This window comes from Mesocricetus auratus, unplaced genomic scaffold (genome assembly GCF_017639785.1).
Source record: "Mesocricetus auratus isolate SY011 unplaced genomic scaffold, BCM_Maur_2.0 Super-Scaffold_100676, whole genome shotgun sequence".
NCBI classification, from domain to species: Eukaryota; Metazoa; Chordata; class Mammalia; order Rodentia; family Cricetidae; genus Mesocricetus; species Mesocricetus auratus.
Genome location: NW_024429266.1, coordinates 3,991,890 through 4,007,062, shown reverse-complemented (window position 1 = coordinate 4,007,062; position 15,173 = coordinate 3,991,890). Strand labels below are relative to the sequence as shown.

Genomic DNA, 15,173 nt, shown 5'->3' with positions numbered 1-15,173 from the left:
CAGCAATTAGCAGAAAGTCTAAACCCTGAGCTCAGGAAAGGGAATGACCCAAGGCCTGTGAGAGCCAGGAGGTCCTGACACTATGACTAAGGCCCCATCTCTAAGTCTCAGCTCGGCACACAGCAGTGCCTCCTCTCCAGGAATGGGCTGTGTAACAGCATTACCTATCTCATTGCTGTCATAAAACACCTAAAGGAAGCAGCTTAAGGACACAGTTATTTGGCTCATGGTTTGAAGAGACACGGTCTATAATGGCAGAGATGGTGAAATGTTTACTCATCCAGGAGGGATCTGGAAAGAGAGAAAAGACAGGAAGCAGGACAGGGTCCTAAACCTCAAGGCCCGCCCTACAATGACCCACTTTCTGCAGTCAGGCCCCACCTCCAAAGGCTCCACAGTACAGCATCATCCGGTGGGGAATAAGGGTTCAAACATCTGAGCACCTGAGACAGAGTTCACATCAACAACGCCACCCAAGGAGCTTCTGTGATATATTTCAGGATATTGCCCAAACTATCAGGCTGCCAAGTATGTTAATCCTGGCAACAAGTTTTAGATGCCCACCTCACTCTCTGGTGAATGCCACTGATGCTGTGATACCATCCAGGGTTCTCTGCATCTGTCCCCCAGTCCCAGTTTTAAGATGTGCAGAATGTCTTTAGGAAGTAAAGCATGAAGATGGTGAGTACTGCAGTCCTAAAGCAGCCTGAAGAGATCCCTGTTCTGTGGAGAGTCTGCACAGAGGAGGGACCAATAAACACAGCCGTTCAGAGTTTCCCCAAAGTCAGAAAGGGCAATGGAAACGTTCAATCAAGTCACTTCTACTGATGGCCTCTTCATGGCAATTCCAAAGCCAGGGTCACATTTGTACCTTTGGTGGGCAGCAACCCCACTTGCAGACAACAAAATCCATTAAATAGTTATTACTACATGACAAATGACAGTGTCAGGCAGTTACCACCTCAGACAGACTCTGAGGGTCAGCACCTGAAAGGCAGGTACAGCTGGGTGGCTCTGGCGCTGGGCCCCACCCTGTCAGCTAGCGCTACGGTCACCGAAAGGCTAAACTAGCACTGGAGAATGTGCCCCATGTTCATCCAGTCTGGGCACATTTCAGACTAGTGTCTGATGGCTGGAGTCCCCACTTCTCATCATGGGGGCCTCGTGACAGGTTAGCGGTGTCTTCAAAGAAAGCTGCCATCTCTCAGAGCAAGGACTTGGGGGATGAAGAGAGGATTAGGAAAAAGGAGGGGAGCAGAAGGAACAGAAAGAGGGAGAAAGAAAAGTAGGGAGAAATGGAAAGTGGTAGGAAGGGGAAAGGAGGGAGGGACAGAGAGAGGGAGGGAGAGAGAGAGGGGCGGACAGAGGGAAGGAGAGGGAGGGAGGGAGGGAGGGAGGGAGGGAGGGAGGGAGGGAGGGAGGGAGGGAGGGAGGACAAAAGAGGAGGGAGGGACAGAGAGAGGGAGGTGAAACAGCATCAGAGAAGCCACAGACGTCCACTGCCAAATCTCAGAAACAAGGAACCATCCATCACCTGTGCTACAGGTCACAAGGGCCAACCCTGAGATATCACACAGGATGACGTAAGCACATTGTTGGTTTGGATGTAAAATGCTCCCATAGACTCATATATTTGAATACTGGTCTCCAGCTGGTAGTACTTCATGGGTGGCCATGGAACCTTTAAGACATAGGCCTAGCGCCGGGCGTTGGTGGCACACGCCTTTAATCCCAGCACTCGGGAGGCAGAGGCAGGCGGATCTCTGTGAGTTCGAGGCCAGCCTGGTCTACAAAGCGAGTTCTATGATAGCCTCCAAAACAATACAGAGAAACCCTGTCTTGAAAAACCAAAAAAAAAAAAAAAAAAAAAAGACATAGGCCTAGTGGACAGACAAGGGACACTGGAGACAGCCGTGAGGGTCACGGCTGATGTCCCTTACAGTCCTCCCTCAACACGTCCTCATCAGTGTTGTGCGAGATGTCGCCAGAGATGTCGCCACTATACGCTCCCGCTAACACAGACACCATGATGGACTGTGTCCCCTGAACTATACAAGCTCCCACAACACAGACTCAATGCAGACACTGCCACCTCTGTATCCCCTGAACTATGAGCTAAAATAAGTTCGTCTCCCGTAAGCTGTGTCCATCATGTATTTTATCACAGAAGAGGAAAGTACCTCCTTCAGAAAACGGAACTAGGAGAGTGGAGCTGTGTGCTGCCTGGCTCACAGGCCACCAAACCGGGACACAGACTTGTGAGCTGGAGGAGCCTAAAAACCTAGTGACTGTTGCAGTGGGGTCAGAAACCCCAGCGGGGAAGGACAGGCCGGAGGGGAAGAGGGAAAGACTCTACCAGGGATTGCGCTGGGGGCCATTTGTGCTGGACTCCGGCAAAGACCCAGGCTGCATTCTGCCTACATCCTGAAAATGAAATGAAGCCAAGTTTAAAGACAATAATTCATTTGGTGGAGATCTCGAGACAGCCCAGCAGTCAGGTCTCTGTGCAGCTCAGTCAGCCAGGGTCACGGTGGGGGAGGCGCAGAAGCCGTGAAAAGCGCCCTCAAAACGGCAAACAGCGCTGATGCGCGTGAAGAGGCGTTGTTGGGGGCAGAGTTCAAAACTGTCCTCAGAAAGCCGTGAGACTGAAGGTCTAAGGCGTGCCACCGTAGGGTGTTTGATCTTGGCCTTGGGTGTCTTATCTAAACAACAACAGACTTGGTCTGAGGTGTGGCTACTCTTGACCCTCAAAGGCAGATAACAAGAAATTGAGTCTAAGGTGTGGTTACCAAATGCTTGAAGAATTCAGGAAGAATTCTCCTTGTATGTGATAAAGCAGTCTTCTGCATGCTGCCCTTTTTGGTTGGGGTATTTAAGAATGGTGAAGAATAAACTTGGTGCGTCCAGTATTCACTGTGTCGGCCTCCTGACTCTATCCTGTGTCTCTCTGTCTTTTTCTTAGCATTTTTACCTGCCATTTTCTCAATCCACACTCGACCTCTCAGATGGGAACGGGAAAAGTCAGCTGGATCTGACGGAAGACCCACAGAGACGGGTTACACCATTAGGCTGGGGCTGGGGCACGGGAAAGGCACTCAGAGGCCAAGAGCCAGCCCATCTGTGCTGGCTGGTTTCCCGTGTCAACCTAACACACACTAGAGTCATCAGAGGAAGGAGCCCCAGCTGAGGAAACGCCTCCATGAGCCCCAGCTGTAAGGCATTTTCTCACTGAGTGATCAATGGGGGAGGCCCAGCCCAGGGTGGGAGGTGCCACCGCTGGGCCGGTGGTCCTGGGTTCTATAAGCAGGCTGAGCAAGCCAGGGGAAGCAAGTCAGTGAGCAGCACCCCCCCACACACAGCCTCTGCATCAGCTCCGTTTCCGGGATCCTGTCCTAACTTCTTCAGTCATGAACAGAAATGCTGCAGTGTAAGCCAAATAAACCCTTTCCTCCCCGACTTGCTTCTTGCTCATGGTGTTTCATCATGTTATAGAAACCCTAAGACACCGTCCGAGGTCGCAGGTGTGAATAGCACATCCTTTCCTAGCTGCCTAGTCTCTCTGCCTGGCCAGAGATGCAGACCCCATGGCTGAGAAGAGGAAACACAGTTTATACGAACTATATGAGGGCATGAGAGACACTATGAAGCACCTGCTAAACTGGATGAACGTCACAGAAGGCGGAAAGACGCAGCCCAGACCATCAATGGCTAATCGTCACGTTGAAAACAGTTTTAGGGCTGAGCTGTGGATCCTGGCAGGTATGGGTGGGGTGGGCTGGGCTGGGCTGGGCTGGGAGGACAGGAATGGACAGGGACAGCGGGCGTAATTTCATAAGAGCACTCACCAAACACTATCCCCTTAGCAAACGGAGGGAACAGCTCTGAGTGCCGGAATAAGTTTCTGTGGATTTGCCATAGTTCTTTGTGCAGTTTCTTAAAGTCGCTGTATCTCTTCCACACAATTATCTGAAAAGAGAGCAAAACCGAAAGTGTGCTTCAAAACACAGCCATTCTGTCTCTGGGCCCCAAATAATATTGTCTCTAAGTATTCCAATCACCATGCATGGCAAACACATACACACTCTGGCCTTCAGGGGGAAAGGTGTGAAGGGAGCTGACACCTGCTTAGACTCTAAAGCTCACTTCTCCCCCACACGGCTGACTTGAGGCTCCTTAAAGCCTCTTAATTCATTCTAGAAAAGTATCCAACCTGGTACAAAAATGCTTTATGCTACATAAAATACATTCTCTCCAGTAACTATTGACCTGGGAATGAATTAGATGACAAGCATTATCTGAAATGTCATGCTTATAAGGCACAAAACAACTTAGGATTTTGGGGCAGGGTTGAGACAGGGTTTCTCTGTATTTTGGAGCCTGTCCTGGAACTCACTCTGTAGACCAGGCTGACCTCGAATTCAGAGATCCGCCTGCCTCTGCCTCCCGAGTGCTGGAATCAAAGGCGTGCGCCACCACCACCCAGTGGCAATTTATTTTTTAATCTTTTTTTTTTCAGATTTGTTCATTTATTTTATGTGCAGGTATATGAACCTTCATGAGTTTACATGTATCGCAGGCATGCAGGAGACCTCAGAGGCCACAGATGGGGACTGGATTCCCCAGAACTGGAGTTACTGGTGCTTGAGAGACATGTAGCTTCTGGGGAACTAGGACTCACTTTTAACCTCCAGGACACCTCTGCAGCCCTCAGCTCACTCAGTCAAATTTTAAACAAAAAGGACATGACATTCATCCCCTCCCCCTGCCCCAAAAAAAACTAACAATGAAGGAGAAATGGCTGGGAGGAAAGAAGAAACTGAGTTTTTACATCCCCTAACTTTTTTCATAAATCTTAAAATAACCACAAGATTTCCGGATACAAAGTAAACATTGACTGGAACATAATACCCATAATATCCATATATTGGGGGGAAGAGAAACAGTCCACTAGATTAGACAACATGAGAAGCAATTTGCTGTCATTAGCTTAAATTATTTGACCTTAATTAGAATGAATTAGAACAAAAAAAAAAAAAGAAATATTGATGCATGGCTTTAAAGTTCCTGTCAGCTCTGAGTTCCACAAAGAAAACCTACATTGTAAACTTCCCTCGCTCCTTCCCTCCCAAAAGCCTGACTACCTCACTTTTAAAAGAGTCTACGTGTTTTCATGTACATGCAGGGTCATGCTGATACACTAGGCCAAGGAGGTCACTAGACACGATTTTTAAGTCCTGCCAACTTAGTCCTATTGTATGACGTCAGCCTTGAAGAATGTGTTTCTTGGTGTTCATAGTTACGATTGCCTAGGTGGCTCTGTGGACCATAAGATGAACTAGACGACTCGCTTCTGCCCAGTGCTTCAATTTTCTTCATTTACTCAACAGAAATGGTCCCCAAAGCCAGTGTCCCTGCCCTGTTCTGGACACTACATTGTCCCTAAGTGTGAGGAGGGAAGCACAGGCCCCGCCTTCCAGGGGTCACAGCAAGACAAGAACAACAAGCCAGCCTGCATGACTCACAGAGGGCTTGATGGAAGCTGAGAAGCTGTGTGAGAGCGAGCGGTACGGATGGGCTCCCCGCCCGGCCTGCAGACTGAACAAGGCTACAGCGAGTGGCATCGTCGCCAGGGCAACAAAGCGTGTGGAGGCAGAGGCTGCGGACAAAGCTCCCAAAGAGAGAAAGATGCCAAAGATGGAGAGCCTGGGTCTTGGGGTCTCTGGCTGAGTAGTGGTGGCACTATCTCCCAAGGTGGGGAGCAAGGGGTGCTGCCTGAAGCCTGTCAGAACCCGGCTGTGCACAACTGGCCCACGCGCTTGTGAGCCGTTCAACAGGACACATGGGTTTGGTGTCTACGTGTAAAATACACTCGCTCCAGAGCAACCAGCAGGCAGATGGCGGCCACCTAGCAGCTACTCCTAAGTTTCTGAGATGGGACGAAGAGTCTAACGGGGGACAGTAGACACCAAAGGACCAGGCAGGAGCAAGGATGAAGAAGAGAAGCCTGGCTACGCTGAGACGCTCCACAGGGCCAGTGGACAGGAGAAACGTTGACCACCCAGAACCACAATTCTAGCACGAGTAGGGCAAGACCACCTGCCTCCTCCTACCAATACCTGGAAAGTCAGAGACTCAGGACAGGGACAGACAATAGGTCTCCTTCTCTGTAGCTTCCAACAGAAACATAATGTTGTCATGAGAAAAAGGTCATCCAGCTGAGCTGGACATGATGACTTGCACCTAAAGCCCCAGCACGCAGAAGGCTGGGCAGGAAGACCATGAGTTCAAGGCCAGTCTGGGCTACACAGTGAGTTTTAGTAGGACAGTGTGGCCTAGACAGCAAGAACCCATCTCAGAACATCAAAACAATAAATAAATATGGACCACAGAGACATAGGTAACCCAAACTATGCTTGTGGCACTCTGCCAAGATCTCTGGGAGGAGCAGGTAATGAGCTGACTGAAGCGTCTTCTGCAGGGTCGGTGCCCGCACGAACTGGGTATCACAAACCATGACTAAATGACCATGAAAACTAGAGACTATGAAGCAATTGCGTTTGCAGATAGAACTTCCTAGCTAAGATCATTTTCAAGTAAATGAGTGGTAGCTGAGGGAACCTGTACAATTGAGATACCAGATGATATAAAGCCATCTAAATTTGCCAAAGTCACAGCTTCATTTACCACCACATGGCCCTGTTCTACACCAGAACCAGAACACTGAGAGCAGAGAGACTCAGTCATTCTCTCCTCTCCTCTTACTCCTCTTCATTAAATCTCAAGTTCCAGAAATCCTCAAGTGGAAATGACAACAAGAACACGCTTCCAACAGACCAGCAGGGACTGGTGTTGGTCCTTCTGCTAAGACAGAAGCAGACACTTATTTTCTCTGATAAGGTCTGGCTGGTTCCCACTACAAGGATGGAAGCAAGCGTGGGTTCCCTATGCATGTCACTCTGAAGAAACCTTACCAGTGAAGCATTTGGTAAAAGCTCAACTTTTCATCAAAGCATCCCCTTTAGCATTTCAACACACCATAAACCTTTCCTTTTCAGATACTTAAATTTAATGGTGCCAAAACACTTCTTTCCCTATGTTTTACAGCATCACCTACAATATCTTCGTTTTCACCCTCATTGAATACTAAAAACTCCTGGGTGAGCTTTGCTTACAGCAAATATTATAACTGTCACACTGCTTATGCATCTTCTTTCTCCTCTTTTTTAGAACTTTTGTGTTACTTATTTGCGTGTCTGTACCTGCACACATAGAAGCCAGAGGTTGACATTAAGCGTCGTCTGTTCTCCACTGCTGTCCACCAAGGATCTGCCTGTCTCCACCTCCCAGCACTGAGATTACAAGCACAAGTACCCAGGAAAACACGGGAGCTCTTAAGATCAAACTCGGGTTCTCCTGCTTGCACAGCAGGCACTCCATGAACTGAATCATCTCCCCACTCAACTTTCTTAGAAATTTAGAGGGAGTTTGAAAAGGGAAGCTGACATAATATCCAGCGAATCTCTCCCTGTGCGTACTGTTTTAGTATTCTTAGGAAGAGAACCAATCTGGAAGGGTCAGCCAAGCTCTGCAAAAGAACAGAGACATTTCCCCAGCTTTATAAGGACAGTTTAGGCGCAGTTTTCTTGAACCAAGTGTGTGTGTTTATTAGCTGCCAAGAGCTTTGTGGAAACCTGAGTATATTCTGAAGCAGAAACTAGATCCATGCATTCACAGCTTCAAGAACACCAAAGGAAAGGACCTGGAAGCCTGAACAATAAAGTCTTCTAAGTGAGAATGCAAAGTTTAAACATGACAAATGAGAACCTAGAGGTACAGTCAAAATCTCAAGGCATTCTATGGTTTAAGAAGTCAGCTACATAGGAGACTAAATCTTTGCATCATTTCTAACATGAGAACATGTCTAACTGAAGGACACTTACAAGGGCTGGCTGATGAATGGGTCAGCAGCAGTTGGTATGAAAAGAGTTTCCCCCAGAAAAGGACTAAGGAAATGGCAGAGAGTGTGCTCATGGACAAGCTGGCTCGGGGTTCTCCCTGGAAAAGCGGACATCAAGGTACAACCACAGAATGGCAATCAGAGGTCACACAACCCATTTCCAAGTCTAACAGCTGTCAGCTCTCAAAACGAGAAGCGGCAGTAGTCAGACAGACGTTGAGCTGTAAAGTATGTTTCATGCTATCAGTTTCATGCAGGGAGAGAACAATCCATCATGAGACGCACATAGCCCTTCTCTTCTAAAATGCTAGCGTCCCAGTAGTCTCCCCACTAGGGAAACGCCAAAGATGTCTCAACCCCATGAGGGAAATACTGTAAAGTCTGTTTAAGGTATCTTTCACTGCGGTTTTAACCCATGAGGGAAACACTGTAAAATCTGTTTAAGGTATCTTTCACTGCAGTTTTAGCTCATGAGGCAAAACTACCAGGTCAGACACCAAGTCTGCTGAACTTGGGCCAGCCAGTGAGACAATCATCTCAAACACACGAATCAAGCCAGGTGCAGAAGTCCACACCCCGCCTACAGACACTCGAACCCCATTGGGGGACAACTGAAACCACCGCATAATAAAAATGTAAACACTTGGCTGGGGGTGGGGGTCCCCTAACAGTGCCTCTGGTCTCAAAAATGAATGGGAATCAAACAGGAAGTAAACTAACATGCGTCGGGAGAAGCAGCCTGCTTGGCCTGCTTTCCTAACCTAAGCACAGAGCGCAGAAAAACACCAGTGAGAATCCCACCACTCATGAAAGCATGCCAGACCAGCATCATCCTGGAGAGAGGATGACGCAGGAGAAGCCTGTAAAAGAACTCAACAAAAAAGTCAAAAATAAGCAGGGCTACCTGCGGCAGTCGTGACATCAGCTCAACACGGCGTGGGGGTCCGCGCAGCCCCTAGTCTACTGCTCAGCTTTAACACTGACGCTGATCACCCAGTACGAGCTTTAATGAACAGGCATCAAGACTTTGAAAAGGGTAGTGAGGCCATTCGTTGGCGAGCGCTGGAGTGGGGTGAGGGTTAGAGCCAGAGTTCCCTGGCTCCTCCAATTCTCACCACCTAACACCCACTCAGCAGGAGGAAGCTAGAGAAATCATCACACAAATACAAACACTCATGCAAGTAGCTGGGGCAGCTTCTTCAGCAAGGAGAAGAGGAATTTTCGCAAGGACAAGCATGCTACCTCCTGGACGTCTTCTGTGTTTCTTCGTGAGACAACCTAAAACCAAACAGACAGAAATAGCTCGTTATCAAATAAGATTTCACAGCTCTGTAATGACTTTCAATGGCATTTGCATAAAATCCCATCTGTGGAAAAGAAAACGAATGCCATGTTACTCACTAAAAGCTCAGTCAATGTGGTCATTTCCTCTGCAACATTCTCGGCCTCAGTCGCCGCACACTATCATGCTAGCAGGCTGTCTATCGCCCCTCAGGCCCCAGACAAACCCAAGCTTGAAGAACAACTGCGCCTGGCACCTGTGCACTCAACTCTCCACGTTTTCCCTTTGTGGTGCAAAGGACCGGAGCCAGCCTCGTGCGAACAGGCAAGCATCACCAGTGAGCTATCACCTCAGCTTCTGTGTATTACAATTGTGTAAGAATCCACTTAGCGGCTGGGCGTTGGTGGCGCACGCCTTTAATCCCAGCACTCGGGAGGCAGAGGCAGGTGGATCTCTGTGAGTTCGAGGCCAGCTTGGTCTACAGAGCGACTTCCACGACAACCTCCAAAACAATACAAAGAAGCCCTGTCCGGAAAAAAAAAAAAAAAAAAGAAGATGGAGCAAGAAGATGGAGCAGGGAGACAGAGCAAGAGAAGCAGGAAGGAACTCTGAACTAAAAATAAAGGGGTTGGAGAGATGGCTCAGAGGTTAAGAGCACTGGCTGCTCTTCCAGAGGTCCTCAGTTGAAGTCCCAGCAACCCCATGGCGTCTCACCCCCATCTATAATGAGATCTGGTGCCCTCTTCTGGTGTGCAGGCATACATGAAGACAGAATGCTGTACATAATTAATTAATTAATTTAATAAAAACAAAGGGGTTGAACAGTGGCATCAGTCCTGGCCATAAACCGGGTGGAGTACTGGTTGGAGTTGAGGGTAGGATAGGGTTGAAAGGGCCACCTAAGATTAGCCTGAGTCCACCAAGACTCTTGCCAGTGTCTATGGGGACAGAAACTGGAGCACAAGTCCCATCATCCCCCACCTAGCAGCCTGAGGAACCCCCTTAGGCTGCAAGGACCTTAACCCAGGCAACCAGGATGTGTGGCTCTGATGCAGAAAGAGCTTCAGAACCAGTCAGCTTATGAGGCTGAGCTGGGATTTAGTAGGGATGTTTTAATACAGACTTTAAGCACAATGGCTAAGAGAAAGAGAAACACTCCAAAGGGCAGACAGACACACCCAGGAGCACCATGTGGGCTTCTCAAGGAGACTCCCAGCTCCCTGTTTTTACTACTGCCATCCTGACTTTGATGGGGTTTGAAGTTACTATCTTTACAGGGTTGCCAAGACACCAAAATGAGCTTACTGGGTGGCCCTGACTAAGCATGCAGGATTGCAGCTGATAGTACAAAACTACCTCACAGGGACACAGAAGGGTAGGCTATCTCTACTGTTAACTAAGATAACTGCTACATTTGAGATTCTTGGGCTAAGTCTAGGTCAAGGAATGAGGCCCCGCCTAGGGTTATACATACCCAGGCCTTGTGTGGAACCCAACTATGTTGTCAACTGTGCTGGAATTCTGGCTTCTCAGCCAGAGACTTCAATGAGACTCATGTGTAACCAGGTCCTTCCCCTCCCTGTGTCTCCACGACGCCCCTATGGTTCTATCCTATTTCATGCCCACGCTTATCCTGAGATAATGGCCACACTCTGCAGTGTGGCCGACCTAGGGCCAAATGGTCAACAGATCACCATACCCACAGTCCCCAAAATCAGAGTGCTAACCCATCTTACCCACTTCTTAATAAATACTGTAACATTCCTTAAAAGTCAAGTCACAAGAACTTCTAGGGACTGAATACGTAGCTTGGTGGTTGGATGCTTGGCTTGGGTGTGACGTGCCCCCATTAATTCCTATGTTTGAGCACTGGGTCCCCAGTGGGTGGTGTGGTTTTAGAACCCTGTGGAACCTTAGAAGTTGAAGCAAGCTGGTGGCAGCAGGGCCCGGTCTTTGAAGGTTATGCCTGCATCTGGTTCTAGGCCAGTTGGTTCCTGTCCTCTACGTCATGCTTACACGCCACAGAGAACCCTGCCATGGCTTCTCTGCCACAGAAATCCACAGTAAGCTTTCTTCCCCTAGGCTGTTCCTGTCAGTTCTTTTGCTAACACACCCAGCATGTCTGAGGAGGGAGATGAGGTAAAGCCTTGCCACCACGTGTGCACATACTGTTTCAACTAATTACCATCCTAACAGTTGAAATCACCCTCTCAGACATAGTTAAAGGAGTTCCCTTTTCTTGAATAAGCAACTACTAGAAAATAAAACTACAAAAATTATTCAACTGTTGATACTGTATTTCCTACGCCATCAGAAACTAGTCACAGAAGGATGCTTAACACCCTCTCTCTCTCTCTCTCTCTCTCTGTGTGTGTGTGTGTGTGTGTGTGTGTGTGTGTGTGTGTGTAAGTAAGACCTCTTGAGCACAGGGCCCATCACCCATCCTCAGGACTGTGGCTGGGATGTGTATGATCCCACAGCCATCTGAGACAAGGGAATGCATGGCCTGAGCTCTCCAAGGCATCAGTGTTAAACTGGGTACACCCCACTTCTCTGAGCCCGGGGTCATCCAGTTTAATGCAGGTGGACACAGTGATTTAACCAATGTGAACCCCGGGACTTTCCAAAGGTGCCCCCACATAGTGCATAAAACCTAGACCAGGAAGAGCTCCATGTGAAACACAAATGTCCCTTGGAAGGGCTGATCCCAAGGTCCCTTCGACAACCCAGCCAAGCAGCATCACTGCTGTTCAGTCTCTGCACAGCAGACTCCACAGGAGCAGGGTCCAGAGAGCTAACTTGGATGGGCACTGAGCCACCCATTGTACCCAAGTCCTCTCATGCAACTCCACCATTAGGACTCAGCTAAGAAGGTAAAGCAACAAAGCACTATGTCTAAATGCAACATGAACTGCAAAATAAAGATAATAAAATATGACAGAGAGGGCCATGCCTTTCTGCTTCTCACAGACCCAAGTCTCTAAGAGTGGTGAAGCGAATACAGGCTACACAAAAAAGGCTGTGTGTGACACTGAGCGTGACTCCCTGTGGTGACCCAGTACACCAAAATTACATTCATCAATACACACGCAACCTTGGCTTTCAGACATTGGCTTTTAGGAAATATACATAATTTCATGTAGATATATTGCCATCTTTAAATTGCATTTCACACACATAAAACCATAACTCCAGCAGGATGATTAAGCATGTCAAAGCATTCAGCTCATATATTTAATTGTCTTCTTACCAAATTCGACCTCCAATTCACCGTAGCACCTGCATTTCAGCCCCTCGCTCCCTGGCCTCCCTGCAGAGACGCAGGTGTCACAGGCTGGCAAGGAGATGTGTGCCAGCCATCACCTGCCAGCCAGGTAGTCCAGCCCCCAGAGACAGCACCTGCACAAGCCATCACCAGACATTTACATTCTCTACTTCTCTGAAGCCAGCAAGCTCCCAGATAAGACAGACAATCAACGGGACAGATTCTAGGCATTCTGCTTTCTAATGAGTTTTCATGAAAGGTTCAAAGCACTGTAGACTGAATGTCTGTGTCCCCATAAAACTCCTAGGCTGACGCCTTCATCCTCTGATTACAGTGTCTGGATATGAGGCCTTTGGGAAGTAAGCAGGGGCTAGTATCCTCACAAGAAGAATAGAAATGGCCCCTCGGTCATGACATACAAGAAGAAGGAGACATTTGCAAACTAAGAATCAGGCTCTCCCCAGCTGTACCCTGACCAAGGGCTGGCTATCTATCCAGTGTCCAGAACTAAACGTCTCCCTGCTTAAGCCACTCAGCCAATAGTGTCTTGTTACAAAGCCCGAGAATACAGACTGACAAAGACAGGAATTGGAGGACGGTGAGACGGCTCAGCAGGTAAAGGTATGTTGCCAAACCTGACAACCTAAGTCTAAATCCTAGGACTCACATGGTAGAAGAGAACCAAGCCCCGCAAACTGACCTCCGGCCTCCATGCTAACACACACAGATAAGTAAATGTAACGAAAGACAGGAATAGCAGTTCTCTGCATTAAAAAACCCTCAGGAGCCCAGCAACAACAAACAGTAGATATTCAAATGTTTGCCCAAGTTGTTTCACTCCTACCAAACTTTACCAGCTACAGCACCAAACTACAGCAAACTATTTCCCAGCCAAGGTTCAAAGAAAATCAAAATTCAGGAGCTGGAGAGATGGCTCAGAGGTTAAGAGCACTGGCCGCTCTTCCAGGGGACCCAGGTTCAATTCCCAGCACCCGCATGGCAGCTCACGCTTGTCTGTAACTCCAGTTCTAGGAGATCCAGTCCCCTCACACAAACATACATGAAAGTAAAATACCAACCTACACTAAAAAAAAAAAAAAAAGAAAAGAAAAATTCTGGTTATGAAGATTTGCAATTTAAAACAAATCTGAGTATCTGAGATGTCAGTAAACAAATTTCAATAGATCCATTTACTAAAATCTTGGCATATGAGAGTTTTAGGCTAAATAGTCAGAAAGGAAGGGTAGAATAAAATGGCTCTGGACAAAACAGAGAAATCTGAGAGCCATCAGTTTTCCAACACCTAAGTGCTCATGACTTACGGACAGGGAGGCCAAGTGGAACAGTACCTAATGAGATGTTTTATGGGGGCATTCAGCAGCACAGTGCAGCCTAAAACCTTCAAAGGAAACTCCACTCCCTGCTCACTAGAGGTCCTGAGGAAGTACCTTCTGCAAGCCCCAACTCCCCCACCAGAAAGGCGAAGTCAGAGAGGGACTCACTCACTGGGAAACTTTGTGGGTTTTGTTTATATCAAATGCTTAATTCACAGTAAGTTGCATCCAAGTACCTACTGTCATCCGTCAATAAATGTTAGCCACATGAAATGAGGATATACACAGGCTCAGCTTCAAATTCCAAATTATGTGCAAGGCTGAAATCCTCGCTGGGCAGTGGTAGCACACACCTTTAATCCCAGCACTCGGGAGGCAGAGACAGGTAGATCTCTGTGAGTTCAAGGCCAGCCTGGTCTACAAGAGCTAGTTCCAGGACAGCCAGGGCTACACAGAGAAATCGAACACCACCACCCCCCAGAGAGAGAGTGAGAGAGAAAGAGAAAGAGAGAAAGAGAGAGAGAGAGAGAAACTGAAAAGCTCAAAGCATTGCCCAAACTGAAGAGCATGTTTACATGGACATGCTCCAGAAGTCTCGTTATTTTTAATTTATCAATTCTTCTAAAATTGATACTCATTCTCAATGTAATCCTATATCAAAAAAATCTAAGTAGGCATTTTTGAATAATTTGACAAGCTGCTTTTCAATTTCACATAAAAATGCAATCTAAATAACCAATATACAAATTTTGAAAGAAAGAGTACTGACATGACCTGATTTCAAGATTTAGTAGAAAGATCTAGTAACAATAATAATAATTAATTTTCAAAGCTATGTGGTTGCGAGAGAAAGAAAGCCACACATGCCAGCAATGGACACAAGAGTATCCACAAGAGCTGCGCTCAAAACAGCCCCAACTGAAGGAGCCCTAGCGTCCATCAACAGGCAAACAGATAAAATTGCTGCAACCACAGTGGGCGCCGCTCAGAACCAGCTAACTGGTCCTTCGTATGCAATCCTGTATGCGCCTAACCTCAGGTCAAAAGAGCTTCCAACCACTGTGTCTGACTGCTCTGGAAGCTTCTGTGATTCTTACATTCTAGTAAAATACTTCGGGTTACTCCACAAACAAAAACTAAAAAGAAGTAATAGGGAATCTATTGGCTGGCCTCTATATAACCATGAAGTTATTGCAAGACTGCCAGGTTCCAGAAAATTAAAAACAGAAAGAGTACTAAGGAGAGTTAAGATGAAAGAGTTCCCTTGTCGTTCACAATGTAATGATTCTAACTCACTCCTGACGATCACAAGTACAGGAACTAGTCCTCAGAGCT

At 47.5% G+C, this 15,173-nt stretch overlaps 1 protein-coding gene across 3 annotated transcripts in view; it reads right to left on the bottom strand.

Annotated features, from left to right (window-relative positions):
• Positions 1 to 15,173, bottom strand: part of Rps6kc1 (ribosomal protein S6 kinase C1) — a 120,160-nt gene that overhangs the window by 100,987 nt on the left and 4,000 nt on the right. Inside the window, exons 2-3 of one of the 3 annotated variants that reach the window (XM_005082885.4) lie at positions 9,200 to 9,235; positions 3,846 to 3,966 (exon numbers count right to left, since the gene is read on the bottom strand). In XM_005082885.4, coding sequence (XP_005082942.1) covers positions 3,846 to 3,966; positions 9,200 to 9,235 — 157 coding nt within the window. The other 2 variants (XM_013122638.3, XM_013122639.3) reach the window with 2 other exon arrangements.